At 52.3% G+C, this 25,793-nt stretch overlaps 1 protein-coding gene across 3 annotated transcripts in view; it reads left to right on the top strand.

Annotated features, from left to right (window-relative positions):
- The window catches only part of DNMBP (dynamin binding protein), a 36,314-nt gene extending 10,866 nt beyond the window's left edge, over nucleotides 1-25,448 (top strand). For all 3 annotated transcript variants that reach the window (XM_054163252.1, XM_054163253.1, XM_054163251.1), the window contains exons 4-18: nucleotides 559-681; nucleotides 1,220-3,154; nucleotides 15,946-16,133; nucleotides 16,728-16,827; nucleotides 17,338-17,485; nucleotides 18,004-18,021; nucleotides 18,684-18,883; nucleotides 20,717-20,847; nucleotides 21,098-21,202; nucleotides 21,411-21,539; nucleotides 21,956-22,288; nucleotides 22,682-22,864; nucleotides 22,997-23,195; nucleotides 23,294-23,733; nucleotides 24,093-25,448. In XM_054163252.1, the coding sequence (XP_054019227.1) occupies nucleotides 559-681; nucleotides 1,220-3,154; nucleotides 15,946-16,133; nucleotides 16,728-16,827; nucleotides 17,338-17,485; nucleotides 18,004-18,021; nucleotides 18,684-18,883; nucleotides 20,717-20,847; nucleotides 21,098-21,202; nucleotides 21,411-21,539; nucleotides 21,956-22,288; nucleotides 22,682-22,864; nucleotides 22,997-23,195; nucleotides 23,294-23,733; nucleotides 24,093-24,278 (4,418 nt within the window). In that variant the 3' untranslated portion in view covers nucleotides 24,279-25,448. The remainder of the gene's footprint in view (nucleotides 1-558; nucleotides 682-1,219; nucleotides 3,155-15,945; nucleotides 16,134-16,727; nucleotides 16,828-17,337; nucleotides 17,486-18,003; nucleotides 18,022-18,683; nucleotides 18,884-20,716; nucleotides 20,848-21,097; nucleotides 21,203-21,410; nucleotides 21,540-21,955; nucleotides 22,289-22,681; nucleotides 22,865-22,996; nucleotides 23,196-23,293; nucleotides 23,734-24,092) is intronic.
- Nucleotides 25,449-25,793: the final 345 nt, after the last annotated feature.

Here is a 25,793-nt window from a genome sequence, read left to right as displayed (position 1 = left end):
ATCACTCACATTCCTCTCCCCTGGAACAACTGTTGTAGTTTTATGCCCAGTTTTCTAAGCTTAAGTTGTAGGGAATTGAAAAAGCACGTGGCCATCTCCAGAGTGGCAGCCTGACTTCTATACTGAGGCCACACAGTGGTCAAGCCTTACAAAGTGAGGAGTACCAGGTGGGTGTGCCCAGTCACAAGACACTGGTATCATGATCCAGCACTATGGGATCTCTGAGTCCTTATCATGGCTCTGAGTTGGGAAGCAAGCAATGAAAGTAGAGAAAACCTGATGTGTCTCCTTGGGAGCTCCATGATGGTGGCATAGACCCAGTAATGAACACAGCCTGCTGGTTGCCTGCAGGGTACAAAGCTTTGTGTTCTCTGTTAGTTCTTAAGCATTTAAAACCTCAGGAATTCCTGACTCCCAAAGTCACTCTGCTGTGCTATTGAAGGAAGCTGGTTATTTTCCTTTGAAAAGAGGTTAATAGATCCAGAAATCTGGGAGGGTGGAGGGAGTGGGGCTGGACTGCAGGAAAGACTCATTGCTGACAACTGCTTCTCTTTTTAGGACAGTTTCCTAGCAGCTTTGTGGAATCTGTGGACATTCCCCCTTTGAAGCAGGGAGAAAAACTGTTTGTTTGTACCAGTGAATTCACATCTCAAGAACCAGGGAGCTTGTCATTGCAGAGAGGTAACCTTTATTCCCTTCCTCTGCTTTGCATCCCATAGCCCTCACTGTTTACTCCAGAAGTGTGAACCTGGTCACAGCATCATGCCTAGACTAGCAGGAGAAACAGGGAATTTCCCAGTACCCAGTGACATGGGTCATGTCAAATCCACCATAGACCTTTGGGCTTTTGCCACCTCAATACCAGTTTCTCATGACCTATCATGACTCCAAACTCCAAAAATTTGACTCACCTGATCGTAGTAAACTTACAGCTGCCTTTCAATGGCTTTCCAGCCACCATATCTTAGACTTGCATCTGGGGGAGAAATCAGAGCTTTGCTGCACCTTTGTGGCTTTGCAGCCACAACTGTGTGTGCAAGAAGCTGCCAGTGCTTGATGCCTTACCCCTATTCTGTTCTCTTCTGCATCCTGAGCATACTCTGTGCTCTGTGCAGAGTGCCAGACCTTATCCACAGCCAGCAAGGACACAGGGAGACAGGAATAAGAGAGGGGAAGCAATCACGAGGGCAGTTTTGAACTGATGTGTCATTTCCTGTAGGAGACCTGGTGATCCTGGGGGGGTCTCTGGCCTCCAGCTGGCTCCAGGGCCGAAGCAGCTGGGGTTCCAAGGGCTTTTTCCCTTCATCATGTGTGCGGGAGCTGTGCCTTTCAGTTCGGAGCCATCAGCTATCCCAGAGTGCTCTCATGGAGGTACCTGCCTACTCATTGGGCCAAGCCAGGGCCCTTATGGACCTATCTGCTCAGCTGGAGGAGGAACTGGACTTCAGGGAAGGGGATGTGATCAACATTGTTGGTGTCCCGGAGCCTGGCTGGTTCGAAGGTGAGCTCAGAGGCCGCAGGGGCATCTTTCCAGAGGGTTTCGTGGAATTGCTTACTCCTCTGCAAGCATCAGAAACCTCAATGGATCCAGAGCCCACAGGGACTTGGGACACCAATGGGACAGTGAAGATGCCCTCCAAGGAGGGGGAGGAGCCAGGAAGCACTTACGGTGTTGCCCTTTATCAGTTCCAAGCCCTGGAGCCCAGTGAACTGGACTTTGATGTGGGTGACAGAATTCGGATCGTAGGCATTCTGGAGGATGGCTGGCTGGAGGGGGAGCTGAGAGGGAAACGTGGCATCTTTCCACACAGATTTGTGAGGCTGGAAGCATCTGACACTTGCAGGGAAAAGACAGGTGCTGGGGATCCCCAAGGTGGAAGCAACCATGGAGTGACCATCCATCAGGACCTGAAAAGCACCTGCTCCAAAGCTCTTCCTTTTATAGGGAAGGACAGCAAGGAAATGCAGGATGGCTCAGCTGGAGACCCTGAGCCTGACACCATATCGTCTCACAAGGCAGGGAAGTCAGAGGGTCCTCTTGACACTGACTTGAGACATCAGCAGACCTGTCCCAGCACAGGCCACCAAGGGCCATGTCCCAAAGGCACAGTGGACTCCCTCCCCTCTGACCACACAGAGACAGTCAATGGTCTTTTCCACTCGGCTCAGCTGCCTAACCAAGAGGGCAACAGACCTGACCAAGCAGGTGAATTAAAGCTTGGTGGGACTATTATAGCCTCCCTAGAAAACTCAGAAACTCATGAGCATGATGGAGATGGTCCCACTGTTCCCCCACAGGCTCCCCACTCCCCCCCAGATCCTTGCAGGAACCAGGCAATTTCTTCTCCTAACAGCTGGGCAGCATCCAAGCCCCAGGAGAGCCAGAGTAGCACCCAGGACCTTGACAGCTGGGTGGACAGTCGACAAGAGAAGTTCAAACCTTGTTCCTCCAGCCTGGGAGGTGCCCAGGTGGGCCTGGATATGTGGTCTGGGAGCTGGGGGGAATGTTGCCCACACACCCCTCAGGGTGATGGCTACACAGACCTTGACTCCAAACTGACAGAGCAGCTGGCACAGTTTGAGAAGAGTCTGTCAAGTACAGGCGCTGAGCAGGACAAGATCTCCCGCCACTTCTCCATCCTGGACTACAGCTCTGAGAAGGACATTGTCCGTGGGTCTCCTGAGTGTACGCCCCACGCCAGGCAGCCAGAAAGGAGGAAGGCCCTGAGGCCACCCCCTCCTCGGCCCAGCAGCCTTGTGACAACCCCTTTGCACACCCTGGGAGGCCAGGTGCCCAAAGGCAGGTCTCTGTCCTTCTCAGTCAAGCCCTCCCGGCCCGCGCCCCGGCCTCCGCCAAGCAACCAGCGGAAAAATGTGGCCCCTGCCCAGCTTCAGCCCAGCACCCAGGAGCAGCGGGTGGAGGAGGGACGTGAGGACTTGACACAGGCAGGATCAACTTCCCCCTGTTCCATCCTGCTGACAAGGATTGGAGAGGTGGAGCGAGACCTGGAGGCTTACAGCAAGACCCGTGCTGAGCTAAGCCTGATGCTGGAGGAGCAGCAGGATGAGCTGGTGAGAGCAGAGACCCTGGAAAACCTTGATTTCTGCGACTCAAACATCGAGAGCCTCAGTGTGGAGCTGCAGGAACTGAGAGGTGAGTCTGCAGTGGGATGAGATGGGAGTGCTTTAGGGGGACAGCTGGCCTCTGCTGCATACAGGCACCGTTGGAGCCAGTCTTTTATGTCCTTTAATTCCCAGTTCTGGTTGTTCTGTAAGTGTTGTTGCACCATGATTTGTTTCGGAGAACAAGTGTCATTCTCTGGATATCCCTCAGCACTGGCCTTCTCCACCCCATTTTCCTTCCAACTCTCCTGTCTCCTCTTCCAGCATCATCCAGAGCCCTCATCTGATCCATTCCCTGTGTGTCTTTAGTCACAAGTGAAAACACAGCTGCTGCAGGTTTAACTTCCAAGGTCCATTCCTTCTTCAATACAGAGCAGCAGCTTCTAGTGGCTTTGCTGGTAGTTCTGCATTTGAGGTGTGAGTTGATGTCTGGGGTAGGACTGCCTTCAATCTGATAGGGCATTGGGTTTCCTGCAGTTTCTTCTCAGACAGTGATATAGACCTTTGAGGACTTGTCACTCAAATCACAGGGGATGTACAGAACAGTGCTGAACCTGACCTGGTAGTGGGGATGATTAGTGAGAAAGAAGCAAAGCCTGCCCCTGTGCTTCTGCCATCCATAGAGTCCAGAATTTCAGGACAGGAGAATGATGCTGCACTGTCAGTAAGAGCAACAAAAGAGCATTGCAGCATGTCTGTAGCCAAAAAGATTGCTTCGGTCCTTGGAGCCCAGAAAAATTACTCAGTAAAGAGAAATTTGCCCTGTTCGTATCAGCATATTTGGGCTGCAAAACCCAAAGATGCCATTAAAAGGTCAGTACTGTTAATTATGTTACACTTGATATTACAGTAGACAAACTGGAAAGACAGGACCACATATATCTCCCACAGTCTCTTCCCTAGCTTCTCCTGGGAGCTCTGACACTGCAGTTCTGTTAACCAAAACCCACAATGTGCAGGAAATGTGGGCACTGCATGCAGGAGGTGGAATGAAATGCCAGCTCCTGCCTGGGGATTACTCACTCTGACTTCATTGCCTCCATCCTCCCACTTGTTAATCAGTGCTGGGGAGCCTAGGCACTTTGCTGCAGGATCATGTCTGATCCAGAGCACATGGGAATGAAGGCTGGTACAGGTGCATCAGCGAAGCAGGGTGACAGCCTCCACATCAGTGGCATGCAAGAGGAAGGAGGCTTGGAGTACTTGAGGCTAGATGAAATAATTTGAAGGTAGGAAGAGGAACATCTGGACTGGATCTCAATTAAAATGTTCTGATGGAATGGGCCTTGCTGGGAAATGTCTCCTGCTGTCACAGTGCTTTGTGACAGACAACAAATCCTGCAGAGCCTGTGCCCTGTTGGTTACTGGAACTGGAAGTTTTAGGCAGGAGCTAACATACTATCCTGAGACATCCTATCCATCAATGTATTCCCTTGGTAATCCTAGGGGAATTTTCACCACTTCAAGAGACCTGAGGATTTTTAAGTAGCCTCTCTGATTCTTTGATAAAGATGTGCCCTACCTAAGCTCTGTTGTATCTCTCCTGCCACATCTGAGTGTGGCCAGAGAGAATCACAGAAAACATCCAGTTGGAAGAGACCTCAAAGACCATTCAGTCCAACCTTTGACCCAGCACTAAACCAGGTCCACAGGCTGCTTTAACACCTCAAGGGATGGTGACTCCACCGCTGCCCTGGGCAGACCATTCCAATGTTCGATAACCCTCCCTGTGAAGGAGTATTTCCTAGCATCCAGCCTGAACCTCCCTTGGTGCAGCATGAAACCATTTCCTCTAGTCCTGTTGTTTGACACCAAGGAGAAGAGGCTGCCCCCTCCTCACTCCAACATTCCTTCAAGTAGTTGCAGAGAACAATGAGGTCTCCTCTCAGTCTTCTCTTCTCCAGACTGAATAACCCCAGCTCCCTCAGACAATCCTCGTAGGCCATGTGCTCCAGGCCCTTCACCAGCCTCATTGCCCTCCTCTGAACATGCTCCAGAACCTCAATGTCCCTCTTGTAGTGAGGGGCCCAGAACTGGACACAATACTCAACTACACAAATCTCTCAGGCTTGCTAGTTCAGCTTGAGCAGAATGGGCCAGATCAGTGATGTGAAGCTGCATCAACTCAGCAAAATGTGTCTGCACCATGCCTCAGGCATGGCCTCTGCCTTGCTACTGTTGGGGCACATGGAGGCACACTAAAGAAAGTAAAGCTTTCTTTAAGCATTGACCAGCAAACAAGACTGGAGTCATCCTGAAGGGACCCAGCCCTTTGGTGTGTCTTTTGGGGAGCCAAAGGAAAAGCAGAAAGTATGTGTTTTTCTAAAATACACGTTTAAAACCTGCAGGTTGCTGCTTTGGCACCTCGTGAGTGCAGACTGGTGGTTTGCTGATCACCAGACTTCAGCAGGATTAATGCTTGCCCTCCTGCAGCTGGAGTAGGAGGATCCCTTGGCTTTACTTTTGTCTTCTACCAGTTGGGAACATTGGCTTGTACATACCTAACAAGTGTTACAAGAAACTGAGGCATGGATGTCATCCACCAACCCTCCTTGTTTCTCTCTAGGGCATGTTGTGGTCATCTCTTGGTTTCTTAGAGGAACTCCTGCATTTGGCATACTCCTGGGGAGTATGTTGTGCCCTGCAGTGAGGTGTTACTGGAGTGCATGTTTCTGTAGCCTTCTGGAAAGTTGTATTGTGTGCTGGCACTGGACACCATAACCCACATAGACCCTTGAAGCCTGTTCCTGTCAGTGGGGCACCAGCCATTTTCCTTGGAGTAGGAAACTGGGCAGCTGTGGCTGCATGACACTATGTAGGCACCACTCAGGAGTGTTCTCTCATGCTGCACATCTCAGTTTTTCCCAGTATCTGTGGATGAGGGCTGGGAAACAGACAGACTCAGCATCAGGTTTGAGCAAGGGGCAGCCTGAAGGCCTCAGTGAGGTGTGGAGCAGAGCCCAGCCTCTTCTAGACTGTGTTGTTTAGCCTCCACAACAGCAGGAGAGTGAAGGCAGTGGAAGGAGATCTGGTATCCCAGTTCTGGTTTGTGGCTTTCCATAGTCTCACACACCATCTTTTTCTGTTCCCTGAGGATGTGGATCTTAGGGCAGGGCCTCCACATGCTCCAGTGCTCTCCTTTTGCCTGTCTCTGAGATGCCTGCGGAGAGGCTTTGGCAAAGCTGCAGAGCCGGTTTGGGCAGTGAGAGACTGCCCAGCCCGGGCCTCCCTCCTCGGGGCTGGTTACTGATTACTTTGCGTAGCAGGTGGAGGAGACTGGGGCTGGCAGTGATTGGGCCTCTTCCTACCCTTGCTGGCTGGTTTCAGGAAACACCACCTGCATTTCACTTGGGACAGGAGCACTGGAGCGGAGAAACGGCATCCGCCCGGCCCTGGGCTCAGGCTCGGGGAGCAGGTAGCAAAGGGAGTCAGCACTCGCACTGCACCCCAGCAGGACTATGTGCAGTTATCCTGGGACAAAGCATGGTGTGGAGGATCCGAGGCAGGGCCTGCGGCTCCTGGGCTGGGAATACGAGGACTGTTGTGCCGTGCGGAGAGAGGACGTGGCTGGGGTCACTGTGCTGCACAGTGAGGCTCGCTGCAGTGACAGACCCAAGGCAAGGAGGCAGTACCCCAGCTGCGTGGGCGCAGACCGCGACGGGGACGCTTACAGCAGAAGAGGAGAAGGCAGCTGCGTGGACCAACAGAGCATGAATGGAGACTGTGGAGGGTTTTGGAAGGGAGATAGCCAGGATGTGGACTGGAGGAGAGCAGACCGTGCTTGGGAAGGCAAAAGCCGGGATACAGGGGGTAGAAACTACAGGGTGTGTGAGAAGGGGAACGTTCAATACAGAGACTGCACTGCTGAGATAAGAGAAGGGCGGTACAGAGAGGACAGAGTACCTGGACCATACAGGGAGGGGGGAAGGCAATATGGAGATAATAGAGGCCCTGGAGACTATAGGGAGGGGAGAAGGCAGTATCGGGAGGACAGAGATCCTAGGTACTACAGTGAGGATGAAAGACATGGAGAAAAGGAAAGGTGGTATAGGCAGGAAAAGGGCTCTGGGGAGTATAGGGAGGGAAGAAGGCAGTATAGAGAGGATGGGGGCCACCAAGTATGTAGCAAAGGGGAAAAGTGGTATAGAGAGGATGGAGGCTCTGGGGCATGTAGAGAGCGGGAAAGACAGTATGTAAGTCTCAAGGACCAAGAAGACTTTAAGCAGCACAGGCAGCCCAGAGACCATGTTGTGGACCACCTCTGTCTGGATGGAGGTTGGGAAGCTCCTGAATTTGCAGTCTGGTCCTCTGGAGATGGCAGAGCGAGCCTGGGTTCAGACACCTGCTATACAAAATCCAAGATGCAGGACATGGATTACAATGGCCATGGGGAGCTGGAAGGAGCAGCCCCAGGGCCTAGGATGCCAGCCAGCAGCAGGGACCAAGCAGAGTGCTCAAGGAGCAGCAGAGACCAAGCAGAGTGCTCAAGGGTACGCACAGGCCGGCCGGACTGGAGCGAGGTCTGGGAGCAGGAGGCTGATGAAGCAAACAGAGTGGGCTCTGGGCTGCAGCGAAACAGCTTCTACAGACGGACGGCTCCCAGTGCCTTGCGACACTCAGAGTTTGTGCAGACCAGGAAGGAGAAGCAAGGTATGTGGGGGAATGCTGGACACTTGCCTTGGGTGTGCCTTCACCCTACCCTGGCACCAGGGCAGCACCAGGACTTGCACAGGCAGGTGGCCAGTACAGCCAGGCTTGCTGAAATGGGCATCATTGTTGTTACCCCTCTGTACAGTCACCTACATGTCTTGCAAGGGCTCTTACCCCAGTTTGTAGAGGTCCAGGTAGGAGGGAAGCCCAGGCAGCACAGACCTGTGACTCACCGCTGTCCTTTTGATCATTCCTCCGTGGCCTGAATGTTTTGGGTACACCCAAAAACCTGTGGCCCTGATTTGTCTGCTCTCTCAGGGCTCCAGAGAGATTTCTTTTAGGGGAAAGAGTGAAGTGTTGGGGTTATTCCCACTGCCTGTTTTACTTTCATAATCCATCATGAACAGATTCTGTGTGTAGGAATCAATTCCTGACCCCGGGGAGGCTGAGTATGGCAGCTGCTGCAGGCAGCATGAAGCAGGGAATAGGGGAAGTTCTTGTAGCACTGAGACACATGTGGAGGGCAAGTTCTTGCAGTTGTGTGATTAACACATGGGCTGGACACCAGAGCACCCATGCTTTGAGGGTCTGTCACAGGTGGGAGTGGTACCTCCTTCATCACCGGCCCCTTGACAGCACAAATGGTGTCTTGACTGTGCTACAGCAGTTGCATGCCCTGTGTCCTGGGTCCCTAAGCTGTCCTTGGGTTTCCAGTCACGTCAGCTGGCAATCTGGAGCTGGAGAGATACCAAAGCTGGAGGGCACAGGCTGTCTTGGCATGGGCAGAATCATCCCATTGATGCTGTGGCTGGGACAGAATCAGCTGCAGACAGCTTTGTGGGGCTTGGCATGTTGCAAGAATTATTGTGTGTCGGGGAAGGGACAGCAAGGTGGTAGGGTCTGGGTAGAGGGACTGAAAGAGCCCTTCTGAATGGACTGGCCTCCCTGTTGGGCAGCTGTGTGTCCAAACAGCTGTTGGCTCCTGCACCTTTTCTGCCAGCCTCTGTCCTGAGCACCGTTGTGTGGATTCTCCATGAAGGGGGACAAGCATAGAGGAAAACAGCACCACAGTGCAGCAGCCAGAGAGGTGGCAGAACTGGAGGCTGTGGCTGCCTGTCAGCTTAAAGAGTGTGAAATCCATCCGTTGTAAGCATTTGATTAAGCAGGCTCTGCCAGTTGCATTTCTGTGCTTTCTAGCTGCCCTGGTAGGCTGGGACTTTGCTCAGCTGTGTCCCCAGGGCAAGGGAAAGGAGAGGCTTAGCAGTGCCAGGACGTCCAAAGGGCAGCAGGGAAGCTAGGAGGAGCCAGGAGTAGAACTGGGAGGGAAACAGCCCAAAAAGCCTTAGGAGGCTGGCACATTGCTGGCCTGGTCGGCTTTACAAGAGGTGAGGGGATAGACTGCAATGCTGGGCGAGAGCCTTTACTCCTCTGATGTTAAATGCAGTGCTACATACACCCGTGCTGGGAGGGGTTGGGAGTATTCTTCCCCACTGTGGCAAGCTCAGGGGTTGGGGAGGGGCTGTAGAAGGTGCAGGGTAGGATTCTCTCACCATCAGGCAGTGCCCCACAGTAGGAAGGGGAGGAGAAAGGCTCCATGTGTTTTGTAACACTGTCCATGCTGTGGCCAACTTCTGTTTGCAATACCCTGTTACGTTATTCCTGTGGCACAACACTGCACCAGCAACAGCTCTCCTTGGAAAACTTACTTTGTTGCCATATCTGACTCAATACCTCACCAGAACCAGCGCCTCTTCCAGTGTTAGGCCTCACCAGTATCTGGAAAGCTCCCCAAAAGCCCTCCCACACCACACTTGGCAACAGACACCCTTGATGCCCAGCTGGTAATAAAAAGTTGGTTCTGTTTTCCCCTGTGTGTGTTCCAGGCATCTTCTCTGATGCTGTCTGCTTCTCTCCCAGGCTCCTCCTTCTGTCCACAGAGTAACAGAATTTAGGGTTTGAAAGCCTGGTAGAGGTGACATGGCCTGATTTTTTTTCCACGATCAGGGTTGTTACTTTCTTTCTGGTGCAGCCCAGTGACAGCTACTTGGTTAGAGCATCTCTTTCTGGCAGAGAGTCTGCCTGCCACGTCAACAGAAGGAGAACCAGCCTGTCATAGCTTTGCTGCTTAGTCACCATCACTCTTACGTGGTTTGCATGCTAATTTGTTGCATTTCAGCCCTGAACCCAAACCTTTTTCTACTCAAGGCAGGTACTGTAGTTAAATCATTTTTCAACCTTCAGTTCTTTGTAGTGAATAGTCTTAAAAATACTCCCAGCAAAGACTCAGAGGAAGACCTTTCAGTGTTTGTTTTTCCAATGTACAAGGAACTCCTGCTGAGTTGTGGACAAAGGATTACACCCCAGAGTACAGCCCTGCATGTGGCTGCATTTCTTGTCCCCTCTAATACAGTAATGCATTTGTCTGCATTAAACCTGCTATCTTTGCATAGTTCAGTATAACTCAGAATACCTTGGGTCCCTCAGTGACTCATTTGCCTCATCTTCATTGATGGTCCTGTGGAATCAATGTGCAATTTTCTACATGACAGCAGTGGTTTTCCGTTTACTTTAAAAATATTATATATAGGATCAACTCAAAACACAGCCCCTGGAGAATCTGATTAGGAATTCCTCTCTGGATGTTCTCCACTGGCAATGAGTTTTTGAAGTGCCAGCTAGCAAAGTCTTATTTCTGCTTTTTAGATGGAAAGAAAGAAAACATTTATTACATAATTCTGCCTTTTCTTCCAAGTGTATCAAGAATTTTACATTCTCTCTTTATTTGTGGGATTGCATGACTGAAAGGGTTTTCTTTTGTCATCACAGTCACTTTAGTTGGTACTTCAGCTTTGGAATGGTAGCTCTTTGCAGACCTCATATTCACTTTTTTCTGTATCAGGGGTTGGGACCATCCCATGTTCATGCTGAATGTGCTGGAATCTGTTCACAAGGCTGTGTTGGAACGATGGCTTTCATTTTACCTGGCATAGAGACATCCTCACCAAGCAGGCTCTGTATGAGACAGCTTTGAAATGTCATGCCATTGCAGTGGCCCTAGAGAAGTGTCCCCAGTCTTCTCCTGTTCACTTCATTTGTGTGGTTTGTCTGGATTTATCTCCTGATCCTCAGCCTCAGGACTGAGCCAAGGCCAGTGGCTGAATTCACTTCTGTGGACTCGAGTCCTCTTTTACCGTTGCACCTCTCTGCTGCACCCTCCACTTTCTGCTAAGGAGCAGTGAGACACTGAATATATACAGTCTGTTGCTTCTGAAGCAGTGGATATATTCTGTTACAGGCTTATTACCAATATCCAGAGCAAGAGTTTTCACCCCAGTCAGATCCTGCTCCTCCTCCTGAAGTTTAGCTTTTCACTCAGATTTGTTATTCTCTGCCCTAGTTTCTTGTCATGGTAGCCAGTGGCTCCTCCCCTCCTGGCGTCTACATACTTCAGATATTTGCAGCTGGTTTGTTTTACCCTGAGTCACTGCTTGACTGCTGAGCTGGGGCTGGGCTTGCCTCGGGTGGGAGCAGCTCCTGTTGAAACTGCTGCTGACAGAGCAGGTTGTCCTCAGCACTGATGAGCAGCACATCCCTCTTCGGATTGCATTAGCAGCCTGGGTGCCTTGTGAGGCTGCACTGTACCACAGGGGATACTGGCAGGTGAGCCCTAGTGAGGAGGAACTGGGGGGGGAGGGGGTGATGCAGCCCTTTCCATGAGCCCCCCCAACCCATGCATGATGGGCACACATTCCACTGGATCTGGTCTTCGTATGTCAACTCTGCTTCGAGACTAGGGCAGAGAGAAAACCTCTAATTGCATGCATGCTCCTGCTAGGAGACTGGGTAATTAGAAGCTTTTGTTAATTGGAAAAAAATTGGTGGTAGTAGTATTCCAAGTGCAGTCCATGTGATTGCAATATTAAAACGTAGCATCCACAAGAAGGGAAGAGGTAGGAGTTGACACTTCACTGCTGGGGGTTGGGTTACAAGTTGGTGTTGAATCTCCTGTGCATCAGGTAGGAGCACTATCAAAGCTCAAAAGCAGGTGTTCCTGGGAGTCTGTTGCAGACCAAACCAGTCCAGAGAGCCATGGACTTGTCACAAATGCACTAAAGGCAGTAGAAAAAAGCTAAATTGTTTGAGGTTTTGATTTAGAGAGGCAGATTGCAGAGCTCATGCAACCAATGTGATAACAGATTTTGAATAGAATTAACCAGGTTGGAAAAGACCTTCGAGATCGTCGAGTCCAACCTGAAAATTATGATTGAGAACATTGGGGGTTTAAAATGAATTTCTGAGTTCCTACTTGGCATCCATGTCCTGGGTAAAACAGTTTGTCACCAGATCAGAATTCGGTGGCATCATGAGAAAGAGCAGTCACATTCTTGCAGAGCCCCTTCCAGCTGTGGTGCACATCTTAATGCTTCCAGTGCTAAAGGGTGTGATGGCTCAGATTTAAAGGTGATATTTAAATAGAAAATTTGTGAAGTAAAATGGAGATCTGTTTAAAAAACATTTACTAGATGACCAAAACCCACAGCTGTGAAATGGATGGGTTTAGTGAAATGCTTAATATGCACTTAGGGAAAGCTGCTATTAGATACACAAGAAACGTGTGACAAACAGGAGAAAAGTAAGTGATGGCACTCAGTGGGGATGACATGAAATGCAAGAAGTGAGAGGTTTTTAATGTGTCAGCAACAAACCCTAAGTATTATACAAAGATTGAAACCAAATTGTGTATTTGAATGTTTTGAAGTGCAAGTGTTTGGAAAGAGGCAGGATGGCTTTCGAGTTCATTGCTGAAGGAGGACTAGTGATAAACAGCAAGGAGTCCTAAGAGACTTGGCTGCATCACAGCCTTGCTTTTAAGCAGATCTTGAAATAGAAAGGGCAAGAAGGGCAGAGGAGAATTAATGTGTGTACATTTTCTAAATAACAAGAACACTGATACACTATAAGTGGGGTAGAACTAGCTGCCAGCATTGTGGCCAGTCAAGCAAGCTGAGATAATGAGTACTATGGGCTTAAAATCTGTGCAAGGAAGGTTTTAACTTCCTTTCCACAGGTGAGGATTTAAGACTTGAATGAAGCTGGCAATCTCACGAGTCAGTCAAAGCCTCGCCGCAGGGCACTCTCTGAAAGGACCTGACCTAGATTTACTTGCCTGGGTTTTGCTTGGTAGAGCATGGGGAGCTGCTGGTGGCACTGCCATCACTGGCTCCGTTTTAGTGAGCTGGAGCCAGACACACTGTGTGGCTGCAGTTCAGAGGTGGCTAAAGCTGAGCCCACAGCAAGGTTGTTCGGTGTTGCACTAAACTCCTGAGACATCCTGTGCAAAGCTTCATCTGGTAGTATTTTGCCTGGGGATAAATGCAAAATCCTATTCTTTGAAGGCACGTGTAATCTTTTCCATTTGTCTTCCCAAATGCTGCTGTGTTGATCATCTCTGGGTGTTGGTCTGGCTGGTCTTCATTTTCAAGATTCTTCCCTGACCACCCCATGCCGGTATCAGCTCACCCACCCACCTCGCCTCAGTTTCACGCATCTGTTTGCATTCACAATTAACACCTTCCTGCGTCTTCCAGGTTGCCTTCCAACTTGAGATTGCTTTCCTGCAAAACAAATGCTATTCCTTACAAAAATAATTTAAAACCCCCTTCTTATAAATAACTCTTCTTTTTTTTGTTATTACTGTCTTAACTCTTTGCACTTCAGAGACCTGTTGAGTGTATTATCTTGGTGTTTCTTTGTCCCTCCTGTACATTTTTCTGTCTCGTGTCCTGTTCAGGCTCCAAGCGCTGTGTCTCAGGCAGGATGTCCCCTCGTGTCTTTGTAGACAACCTTGCACAGAAAGGCCTGGTCTGCTACTGAAGCTTTGCAGATGCTGTGGGAATGCAAAAAGCAAATGTTACAACCAGCAGTTGCTCACAGGCCCTCCCTGCAGACTCCATAAAGTTCATCATTGAGGACTTAATGGTGAGAAGCCAAGACCAACCAGCCTTTTCCCTTATGCAGGGTGGCTGTAATGGGGGTCGTTTTAAGGATACTTGCCAGTAGGAATCTGTGAAGCCCACTTAGTAAATCTAGTGCTGGTTGTCCCACTAAATCCTCCTCTGTGGAGCTAGCCCTTTGGGCTCTCCCCAGGCGCAGTTTCAAGGCAGGGTAGCAGCTCCAGCATCAGGAGGCAGGTCTGGGACTGATTTTGTAAGTTACTCTTCTGCAAGAGGCACAGTGGTTCATCCTCAGCCCAAGTAGCTGTGAGAAGTTGCAGTTTGATGCTGATGGCTTCTGTTTGCCACTGCTGCTCTGCAACGAGCTGGCGTGGTTTCAGCTAGTTATGGGCCAAGATAGTGTTTGATTTCAGCCACCTTTCATTTAGTTTCGTTTCTTTCTTGGGTCATTTCAGTTCAGAAACCCCACCCTGGCAGAGCAGCAAGCAGGGTACTTATGCAGAAGTAGCAATTTCCTATCCCATGTTGAATACTGCTGCTGGTTAGTGCCATCAGCCAGCAGGGTAAGGCTGGGGGTTGAGGGCAGGTGGGGAGGGCCAGGCCAGCACATCGGGGTAGAGGAGGCTGTGAGCACGGAGGGGGAGGGGGATGGGGATGGGGGCTCTTGGGGCTGTACACAGAGGGTGCGGGAATACCAGGGTAAATCCCAAGCCTTGATGTGTTTTGTGAGTCCAGCTGAGCCTGCTCTTAGAATTGAAGCCCTGACAGGGTTGTCTACCCCAGGCTCAGCTGCTGTTGCCTGAGTTTGTAAACAGGTCAGGGAGGTGTAAGTGCCTGTCCTGCAAAGTTATTGTTACAAATGTCTGAGCTTGGGCACGTCCACAGCTCTAATAAAATCCAATTGAGAGCGAGCAGCTGGGGATCAGTGGGAGACAGCTGGAGTGGACAAGCCTTTGTCAAATCAGTAACTGGCTTAAGCCAGGTACCTGAGACGGCCTGGAGTGCTGCACGGCGCTCAGAGGCCCCGTTCGCAACGGTGCCAGCTGCCACAGAATGGGGGAGATTCCAGTGCTTTTGGGGCAGAGCCTGCCCCAGAGGAGTATTCCGGTGGAGTGCGGGAGAGGGACTCCCCTGAATCTGGGAGCGTGGGGGGGTGCAGGGCAGGGTGCCCTTGCTGTGCTTTTGCCCAGAGAGCACATGGTTTAAAAGCAGGCAGAGCAAGCTGCTGGGGTAGAGAGTGGCTGGGGCCCAGGAATCTGCTGGGGGATAAGATGTCGCTATGAAAACTGTAGGGGGCTGGGCCAGCCTGGGAGCCGCAGGTGGGAGGCAAAACCAGGAGGCAAAGGAGCTGCCGTGGCCTGGGCCGGGGGAGACGGGGCTGGCCAGCGGCCCCACGCCCCCGGGCCCCGCAGCAGGGCAGCCAGGCTGCGTTGTGCCCTGTGCACCGGCACCGTGCCAGAGCGCTGCTGCAGGGACGGGACGGCGCCCCGGGCTCGGAGCGGGGTCCTGGGCAGTGCTGGGGGTCTGGGGTTCTCTCTGCCCCGGGGCTGCCCGCCATGGCAGGGTGGCCGCCCGCGGAGCGCGTCCGTCACGCCCCGGGCCGCCGCCTTGCTGGAGCCCTGGGTGCCTGCCGCGACCTCCCGGCCAAAGTCGCCGCCGGCCCGGCCTTCCCGGCGCCGCTTGCGGTAGTCCAGCTCCAGGCTTTGCCGCCGGCTGCCCCATTGTCGGTGCCCGAGGCCTTTTCGGCCATTCAGATGGAAATGTCCCGGGGCTGGAGAATGGAGACCCTGTTCCCAGCCTGAGGAGAGGGAGCGGTCTGGGAAAAGGGCGAGGAGTGGAGTGCGGCTCTTCTCCCGTCTGCCCTGATTTATCGAGCTTCCTGGAACAGCAGAGTTGGGAACCTGGACTAGGAGAGGGGTCTGGACACGGCCGGCATCGGTGGGGTCGGTCTGGAGCAGGTTTGTGGTGCTTTGTGCTTGCTGCCTCGATTTTCCGGACATCGCAGCCTTACTGGTGCTGCAAGGGTGGGCTGTGGGAGCAGACTGGGACTCGCTGCTGCCCTGAAGCCGAGGACAGCCTTTCCAGAAAGGGCCTTGCATAGACAGGCCTACTGTCCAGCAGACCTGTTTGCCAGACTTCAGGTTGCATTCAGCTGCTGTTTGTATCCTGTCCTTGCATCCTCGTAGGAGAATGCTGATCTTGCTTGTTTGCCTTGCAGAGATGACTCTCCTGTCCTCCCAGACACCATCTCTGGAGACTTCCTCAGCTGCCACTGAGAGCCCAGAGCAAAGGATGCTAGAGAAGAGGTCCAAGGTTATTGAGGAACTGCTCCAGACAGAGCGGGACTATATCAGAGACCTGGAGATGTGTGTGGAGAGGATCATGGTCCCACTGCAGCAGGCACAGGTAGGAGGACAGGCTGTGGTGCAGCACAGGTGAGATGGAGCAAGAATAGAGTCCACTTTGTTCTTGGAGGTGCTCAGGCAGCAACATGGGAACCCATAGAGAAAATTCATCAGGACAGTTCTCACTGCTCCTTGCACTCAATAACAACAGCCCATCTGTTTTGGGGTCCTGCTAAGCTCTCACCAATTCTGAGAGCAAGAGACCTAGCAACAACTATCACAGATTCATTTCCTAGGGCAGGAAATACTCTTCTTCAATTGATTTGTAGGTTAAATTCATTGTCAGAAGAAAGCAAAAATGGGGCCTTGACATGGGGACAGAGTTGTTGGGAGAAGAGTGAGAGTAACAGGTGAACAGAGGCAGGGATGAAATTGCTGGTAAAGAGGGCACTGTGATAGAACACATAAGGAGTGAGAGTTTCAGTGCCCTGAGGAATGAGGGAGTGAGTACCAACGTCAGTGTGATGGGAGGAGGTCACACTAGGTCACTGCTCTGAAGCTGAGGAGTGATGAGGTGCAGGAGGGCAAGAAGGGGCTGTTTGGTTCCACTGGGACATGTTACAGCATCCAGGACATCTTTCTTCCTATTCCCCAGATGCAGAACATAGACTTTGAGGCTCTTTTTGGAAACATCCACATGGTAATTAGCTTCTCCAAGCAGCTGCTGTCCACTTTGGAGGCGTCGGATGCCATTGGTATGAATTCTGCTGAAAACATTTCTCAGCAGGCTGGGATGGGCTTTGCTGGTGATGAGGCTGAACAGTTTAAACGGTGGGAGGGGATCTGTGAGGCTGGGCTTCCTCCCCACTGTTCTCTGTTGCTGCTCATCAGTCCAGCAGCAAACCCAAGGAGACCTTTGTAGCCCCATGGATTGTTATGCTGTGCCTGTGACCCTCCATGGCCACTTGCCCGCTCCACACCCCCTGCACTGCCAGCTTTTGTCACTCAGGCCTTGGGCAGCCTGTGCCTTTGCTCTCTGTATGGTTCCAGTGACCAGTGTCGCTGCTTCTCACTCCTGGGAGATCTGGATTGATTGAGCTCTGTGCTAGTGGGTGATAAGGTAGCATCCTGGGTCTCTAGTAGCACTGCTTGAGCTGTGTGTGTAGAATGGGGACACTGGTCATTTCACTGTGAGACATACCAGCATTGTTGGAGGCAGCTGGGGGTGAGGAGACACTTAAGCCCTGCTTTGCTGCTGTCTGCAGGGCCAGTGTTCCTGGCACAGCGTGCAGAGCTGGAGAATGTCTACAGGGTGTATTGCCAGAACCATGATGAGGCCATTGCACTGCTGGAAGCCTATGAGAAGGATGAGAAGATGCAGAAACTACTTCTGGAGCTGCTGGATAGTCTCAGGTTGGAGCCTTTGGCGTGTCAGCTGCCAGGCTGGGATGGCAGGGGGGGAGCGGGTCAGTCTCCAACATTGCCACCCCTATGCCAGCAGTGCTTGGACAGTTCAGGTGGTGACTTGAGAGGGGTTGGCTGTGTCACTGCATAGTTGACCAGGCTCGAGGTTCAAATGACCTCTGCCTCAATGCACAGGTACTGGGACACCTGTAGGCCCCTTTAAACTGAGCAGAAGCAACCAAGGGCCATAAAAGGAGACATCTTCTGGATTTTCTCAAGCCCTGGTTCACCACAGCTAATAAGCAAAGGAGCTTAATTTGCTGGCTCAGCAACTGCCAGGACAACTTGTGGAGCTTAATGCCCTGGGATCCAGCAGTGCCAGCTGCTGCATGGGAGGGATGAGGCTGCCTACTGCCCTGGCAGCATTATTGCAGGATGGCATGAGGGCACTGGCTGTGGGCCTGCACACCTGCCACCCCAGTAACCCATTGCTTTTCTCTGCTTTTTTGCACTCTGTGGGTCGGCAGGAGCCTGTACAGTGAGTGGTAAGTGCGTCTTTCCTGTTAGTCTCTGCTCATCCATCTGTCCTGGCCCAGCTGCTCCCTTGTAACTAACATCCCACCACTAGCTGCATGCATGTTGGGGAGCCCTAACAATGCCTTGTAAGGGCACATCTGGGAGGAGCAGGGAGTCTGGGGCACAACTGCAACAGGGTTGGTGAGTAGGCTGTGCAGGCAGACAACACAGGCAGGTGATGAGGTCAAGAGAGGTCTTGGGCAAGAAACAGGTTTTGAGAGCCATCAGCCCCAAGAAGCCAGGCAAGCCCTGTGCCAGTTGTGGTCATGAGCAGACTCTGTCCTGCAATGGAGCTCAGGTCTGGGCAGGGTGGGACAGTCTCAGGTAAGTGGCACTCTACTAAGTTTGCAGCTGTGCCTGTGGGATTTTGTGGTTGGTCTGGTGATGGTGAGGATTCTGTCTGGAAAGAGTCACCTTTAGTAACTGAGGGTTGGAAATCTGGGGTTGATTGGAGATCATTGAGGGTTCAGTAGTGCGGTGAGTTTGGGGGTGAGGATGGTGTGGCTTAGAAGTACAGTGGGTTCAGAGGCATCGATGTTCTGGGTCTAGTTGGAGTTAAGTTTAAGGCGGCAGAATTTCTGTGGCCGAGCTGGACTGAACCCTGGTGCACCTCCTTTGTTCCAATTCCTAGGGGCTGCACAAACTACATTAACCTGGGCTCCTTCCTCATCAAGCCAGTGCAGAGGGTGATGCGGTACCCACTGCTGCTGATGGAGCTGCTGAGCGCTACTCCCGAGGCTCACCCCGACAAGGCACCGCTCACCGCCGCTGTCCTCGCGGTGAAAGAAATCAACGTCAACATCAACGAGTACAAGCGACGGAAGGACCTGGGTGAGTGCCTGGGTAGTGCTGGGGAGAGAGAGACTGGAATGGATGTTTTGAGGTTTGCATCTGTTGGCTCCTGAGCCTTAGCTGGTAACCACAGCGGTGGAGAGAATCACAGAATTGTCAGGGTTGGAAGGGACCTCAAGGATCATCTAGTCTCAAGGATCATCTTCTCCCAGGCAACCAGCACCAGAACAAGGGGACACAGTCTCAAGCTGCGCCAGGGGAGGTTTAGACTCGAGGTGAGGAGAAAGTTCTTCACCAAGCGAGTCGTTCGTCATTGGAATGTGCTGTCCAGGGAGGTGGTGGAGTCACCATCCCTGGAGGTGTTCAAGAGGGGATTGGACGTGGCACTTGGTGCCATGGTCTAGTCGTGAGGTCTGTGGAGACACATTGGACTCGATGATCCTCGAGGTCTCTTCCAACCTTGGTGATACTGTGATAGTTCCAACCCCCCTGCCATGGGCAGGGACACCTCACACTAGATCAGGTTGCTGAGAGCCACATCCAGCCTGGCCTTAAAACCCTCTAGGGATGGGGCTTCTACCAATTCCCTGGGCAACCTGCTCACTAAGTCTATGCCCTCACAGAAGGGCAGTACAAGAGAGGAATCTCCTGCTCAGTTTTAAAAATGCAGTACTTCACACAGTATACCTCTGAGTTGAGCTGTTTCTTGTGATACAGAGATATGAAATGTGTGCAGCTGCTGACCACATCTATTAAATGAAAACAAAAATCTTGATAAGACAAAATAATATATAGCTAAAGTTAAGTGCAATTTTAAACAAGCAGGGAATTAATCTGCTAGGGCAGTCTCTGCTGAGATTTGGAGACTAAGATTGAAGGTGTAACTGTAGACAAAACAGAATCACAGAGGTGCTGGCTGCCAGACTTCTCCTCTGGGGTCTTCTGTCCAACGTTCTGCTTGGAGCAGAATTGTCCCAAACACTGGTTCTGTTCAACCGTCAGCTGGAGCCATCAGCCAATTCTCAATGACCCCTAAGGATGGAGATTTCACAGTGTGTCTGCTGTGACAGGGCTGTACCACCTTCACAGTGAAGCTGTGCTCTCTGATCTACCTTGAAGTTCCCAAGGTGCCAGGTGTGACTGTTGTCTCTCCTTGCATTGCCTGGAACTGCAAGGAGTTTGGCTTCATCACCCTTGCAACTACCCTTCAAGTAGCTGCCAGCTATGAGCAGATCCCACTCCACCTCCTGCCAGCCAGGCTAAGCCTACTTGGCTTTTCCAGCTCTCCTCGTGGAATCTGAGCTCTTGTGGGTCAGGAGCTCTTGTTCTTCCACATCTCTCTTCATGTGGGACTGCTCACAGTGTCCAACTGCAGCTTCCCTGAGACTAAACAGAGGGGAAAATTCTCTTTGACCTGTTGGCCAGCCTCCCTGTTTTCTCTTGGAAGCCCCTGGCTCTTGCAGTTCTTACACTTTCCACTTTCCACATAGCCCCACTGAAGCTGATGTGACACAGGCTGCCTGAGAAGATTGCTCATATTTGCTCAGGAAGCAAAATAAATACTTCCTGCATGTCCAGTGATTGTGGTATACCACCTCTTATGTCATCTAGGCTAATGCTATGCATAGTTCTGTGGAAGAGTTTGAATGGTGGGTTTACAAACTGCAAACTGTAGGGCATATCAAGAACCCAGTAGGCGTAGTGCAGTGCTGGATGACAAGATATGATATGATATGATGTATGGAACATGATATGCTTGGGACTGCAGACTCTTAGAGAAGGGGAGAGCCAGCAATGAGATCGTTGACAAGACACTGTAAGACATGGGTGCTGTTCTGACAAAGGTTCTGTTTTCTACATCAATCTCTTCAGTGCTAAAGTACCGGAAAGGGGATGAGGATAGCCTCATGGAGAAGATCTCCAAGCTCAACTTCCACTCTATCATCAAGAAATCCAACCGTGTGAGCAGCCATCTCAAGCATCTCACAGGCTTTGCGCCCCAGGTAGTGTGCATCAGCTGCCCGGTGCCCTTACACCCTGTGTTGCCTCTGTGGTGGTATCTGCTGTTCCCTCCTGTGGTGGTATCTGCTGTTCCCTCCTCACCCCTTCCCCCATGAGTAGCCAAGCCAGCAAGGCAGAGTGAGTCTGAACTACCCATCTCTACTGTCCGGCTTGTGGACAGGAGGACCTGTATCTCACTCTGGGAGGTGCTGAAGTCTTGCACTGCCTCCCTTGAGACATTTTTTCTCACAGCTGAAGGATGAAGCCTTTGAAGAGACAGAGAAAAACTTCCGGCTGCAGGAGCGGCTAATAAAGTCTTTTATCCGGGACCTTTCCCTCTACCTGCAGCATGTCCGGGTGAGTCCAGTTGGATGTGATGCCTACCGTGTGGGTCTCATCATGCACTGCCCCTCCTGCCTGTATGGTCTATACCTGCAGTGCCTCTGGCCAGTGCTCCTGCCCTCAGCACTGCCGGGGGGGCTGTTCTCTGAGGGTCTGAGCTGCCCTGGGAGGCCTCTTCTGCTGGGCAGCAAACATGGCTGTGCTGACTGTGTCCCCGGTGCAGGAGTCAGCTTGCATGAAGGCGCTGGCAGCAGGGAGCATGTGGGACCTGTGCACAGAGAAGGGCAGTGGGGACTTGGACCAGTTCCAGAGAGTGAATCGGCTCATCAGTGACCAGCTCTTCTCCAACTTTGTGAGTGAGGCTGTGCCCTTGTGTGCTCGGGCACTTCTCTGGGGCAACCCTTGGGAAGCTGCTGGGAGGATAACACAGCCTGAGAGAGGTATAAGCTCTTCTCTTCTGAGAGCTTCTGATGTACATTGAACATGCCTGTTAGGTAATGCCTTTTTTCAGCCCTACCTGAAACATTACAGCTCTCTGTGAGTGGTTCAAATACTTCCCATAGTGTTGCCCACACTGGTACAGTCATGTAAGATTATAGCATAATTCCTGTTGGAAGGGACCTCTAGAGCTTTGGTGGGTGTCATCAGGAAGACAGCCCCTGTGCTGTTCTGGGGAGGTTGTGTGCTGGAGGGATGAGCTGTTGGTGTTCACTGCACAGTGGGAGGAAGCACCTTGTCTCACCTGTTTTGTGCATCTCTGCCCACCAGAAAGAGCGGACGGAGAGGCTGGTGAGCTCACCCCTGAACCAGCTGCTCAGCATGTTTGCAGGGCCCCACAAGCTGGTACAGAAGCGCTTCGACAAGCTCCTTGACTTCCACAACTGCACAGAACGAGCAGAGAAGCTGAAGGACAAGCGGACGCTGGAGGAACTGCAGTCAGCCCGCAACAACTACGAGGCCCTCAATGCCCAGCTGCTGGACGAGCTGCCCAAGTTCCTGCGCTTCGCCAAGGAGCTGTTTGCCAACTGCTTGCGGGGCTACGCCGAAGCACACTGTGACTTTGTGCGCTTGGCACTGGAGGAGCTGAGACCTCTGTTGTCGGTGGGTTCCTGGAGCGCAGCCAGCGCTCAGTGCAGTGATAATACCTGCACAGGGCTTGTCCCATTGCAAGGGAAGTGGCTGCTATAGTTTCAAGCCCCAAGTGCCCTGGGGAGGGCTCTTGTAGGGTGCTGTCAGGGTAGGGATTGCAGTTGCGCTCAGAGATGGTGAAGGCTCTGGCTGCTCCTGGAGCAGTGGGCAGGAGAGTATTTGCCTTAGAGAATCCCAGATCATGAGTGTGGGGACCACTCAGAGCTGGGTCCAGAGAGGACTGCAAAGCTGGAACTGATTAAAGTCTCAGGAAGAATTTGGAGCCCTGCTTGGCTTGGGAGCTAGTGTGGTCTCTGCTGTAGCTCTCTTTCCAGTAGCTGTCACCTAACCCTACTCTGGTTCTAGTTGCTGAAGGTGTCCAGCAGGGAGGGGAACCTCATTGCCATCTTCCAGGATGAGCACAGCCGAGTCCTCCAGCAGCTTCAGGCCTTCACCTTCTTCCCAGAGTCCCAGGCAGCTCCCAAGAAGTCATTTGAAAGGAAGAACGTGGAGCGTCAGTCTGCCCGGCGGCAGCCCCTTCTTGGATTGGTGAGTTTGTCTGCCCTGTTACGCAGACAAACGTGGGTGGGGAGTCCAGATCAAGTGGCATGGCTATACCTAGGCATGTCAAGGCTTTTGGAGCCCAGGACAGACACTCATGACTGCCTTATTCCTCCTTAGCCTACCTACCTCCTGCAGTCAGATGAGGTCCGAGCTGCCCTCCTGGCCCGCTATCCCCCAGACAGTCTCTTCCAGGCAGACCGCAATTTCAATGCTGCCCAGGACCTGGATGTTTCCCTGCTGGAAGGAGACATCGTGGGTGTCATCAAAAAGAAAGATCCCATGGGCAGCCAGAATCGCTGGCTCATAGATAATGGGGGTAAGTGGCTGCTCCCTCCCCTTGCTACCTGCTTGTGAGTCCCCTCATCTGGTCCCTCTCTGCACCAACCTGAGCTCACGTCTTCTCCCTCTCTGCAGTAACCAAGGGCTTTGTGTACAGCTCCTTTCTGAAGCCCTACAACCCGCGCCGCAGCCAGTCCGATGTCTCTGTGGGCAGCCACTCTTCCAACGAGTCGGAGCACAACAGCTCCTCTCCGCAGAGCAACACCACACTGACCTTCAGCCCCAGTGCAGGGGCTGTCACCTTCACTCAGAAACCCCTGCAGGACTCTGCCTCCCTGGAGCACCCACACCAGGCTTCACAAGCCCCCTCAGAGACAGACTCCTCCTCTGTGCTCCAGCTTGGCTCTGGTGACAGGACAGCCTCGCTGGAGGCTGGTACAGTGACGTCTCAGCATCGCTACAGCCGCCCCGAGCTGGGCTGCAGCAGGCACCCCACCAAAGCACATCTCAGGCCTGCGCCCTCAGTGGAGGATAGAGACTCTGGGCTGGAGAGCAGCGAGTCTGAGGGCAACCAGGTGAGCCCTCAACCTCCTCAGTGGGGCTGAGGAATGTCTAGGACTGACACCCTCACTCGAATCATTCTCCTCTGGGCAGTGACCAGGGAGGGGTGGGAGGTGGAGGTTACTTTGTCCCACAGGACTGTGGTAGAAGTTAAGGCATTTTCTTCCAGCAGCTGAGGTGCAGAGGCAAAGAACTAGGATGCAAATGGGCAGGGAAGAGGGGCAGGGTGGAGGTGAGAGCAGCTCTGGGAAAGACCAGGATGAGGCTGGGGCTCTCACTTTTTGAGGAGAGGAGCACGAAAGCCCACACCTGCTATGCAAGGCTGTGTTCCATGAGCACCCAACTGAAGCTGTCCTCTCCTTCTCTCTGGCAGATCTACTATGCTCTCTACACCTTCAAAGGCCGAAACACCAATGAGCTGAGTGTGTCAGCTAACCAAAGACTCAGGATCTTGCAGTTTGAGGACATCACAGGCAACCGGGAGTGGTGGCTGGCTGAGGCACATGGGAAACAGGGCTACGTGCCCTCCAGTTACATCCGGAAGACAGAGTACACGTGAGGTGGCAGGCAGGAGACTGCGCCCCATGCTTTGTTCCTGCTGGGACTGCCAGGGACCTTGGGAGGCTGGCCAGCTCTGCAGCCTCTGCTGCTCACCCTGAGGCTGTGTTCCTCACAGTCGTGCAGTGCTCCTGGGCCCCACCATGCTTTCTGCCATCTCTTCTTCTGGGGAGGAAGAAGGGTGGGCTGGCAGGGCAGGCAGGAGCAAGCAGCTTTTGTGAGTGCGTGGGAACTGTGCTCTTTGAGCCTTCTGTGTCCAGCCAGGAGCAGAGGAGCAAAGCCTGGGACCATGACCCAGGAGGATAAGGCATGACCGAGGCTGAGAACCTGCTGTAGGTTTAAATTCTCAAAGGCCAATGCCAAGGTTCCAGAGTCTCTCTCTAGTCAAGTAGTGTTAAAAGCAACCTGGGTCCTGTGCTTTCTTGGTGGTGGTGGCAGCAGCAGGAACAGCAGCCTGATCTTGCTTGTTTGTGCAGGACCTGGGTGCTATATGCATCTACACACTGCTGGGGAAACAGCTCTGGCATTTGCTGTGAGTGGTTGAGCTCTAGGGCTGTGAAGGGCCTGGATTCTGAAAGCCCCCACAGCAGCGCTCCCAACGGGGAGCTCAGACCTCCTCAAGCTCTGCTGCTAGCAACAGCCAACAATTTTCATCTTCCAGGTGAGCTGGGAGTCCAGAACACCACCCTCACTTGTCAGTGAAGTATCTCCAGTGCTTAAGACCCATCTTTGCACTGGCACATCCACCTGGCTGTTCTGGGCTGGGGCAGGGCACAAGGCAAAGCACAGGCTATCCTTCACTGTGGGTTTTTGGAGGATCTGACCAAAATTGCCTCACCTGTGCTTTCCTGCAGGGCACTGGAAACAGCACTGTTCCGGGAGGGAAGTGGTGCCCTTTGCTAGGATGGTGTCTTGCCTGAAGGAAAGAATCTCCCTTCTCTTGGGGTGTTTGTATGCCCTGTACTGCTGCTCTGTAAATAAAGATTTGTCCTTGTGTATAGGATGTGCTTACACAAGTGTTGGGAGAGCTGGGAGGTGCCTGGCAAGTGCTGGGTAGCAGGGCAAGGCCCACAGATCTCATGCAGACACTGCAGGGCCAGGAAGAATGTTTACAGTTCTGTGGGGTCCAGCAGGCTTCTTCCTTTCATTGATTTCAGGTTCAGCTCAGGCACTGGGAAAACCTCACAGATTAAGATGGAGTGATTGCACTGCCCTTTCCCCCTGCTGTGACTCAGCGGGGTGGGAGTGGGGGTGGAGGTGTGGGGCTTGTTCCTCCTGCCACCAGCCAGAGCAAGGGCTTTGCCCTGCTGTAAATGGGTATGCAGCATGGACAGACTCCCCCTGTGCTGGTGTTACAGCTCCTGGATTTCACGCCCAAGAAGGCCAAGAGTTTGTCAACAGAAACCACGGAATCGTGTGTGTATTGGTGCAGCATGCACCCTGTGTCTGCAGCTTATTTTCACCACAGTCAGGTTTGTTGCCTGGAGTCACAAGCCAAAGTCTGCCCCACTAGTGG

Source organism: Dryobates pubescens, chromosome 8, assembly GCF_014839835.1.
Source record: "Dryobates pubescens isolate bDryPub1 chromosome 8, bDryPub1.pri, whole genome shotgun sequence".
NCBI classification, from domain to species: domain Eukaryota; kingdom Metazoa; phylum Chordata; class Aves; order Piciformes; family Picidae; genus Dryobates; species Dryobates pubescens.
The sequence above is the reverse complement of the archived record's forward strand: the minus strand, read 5'-3'. Positions and strand labels throughout refer to the sequence as shown.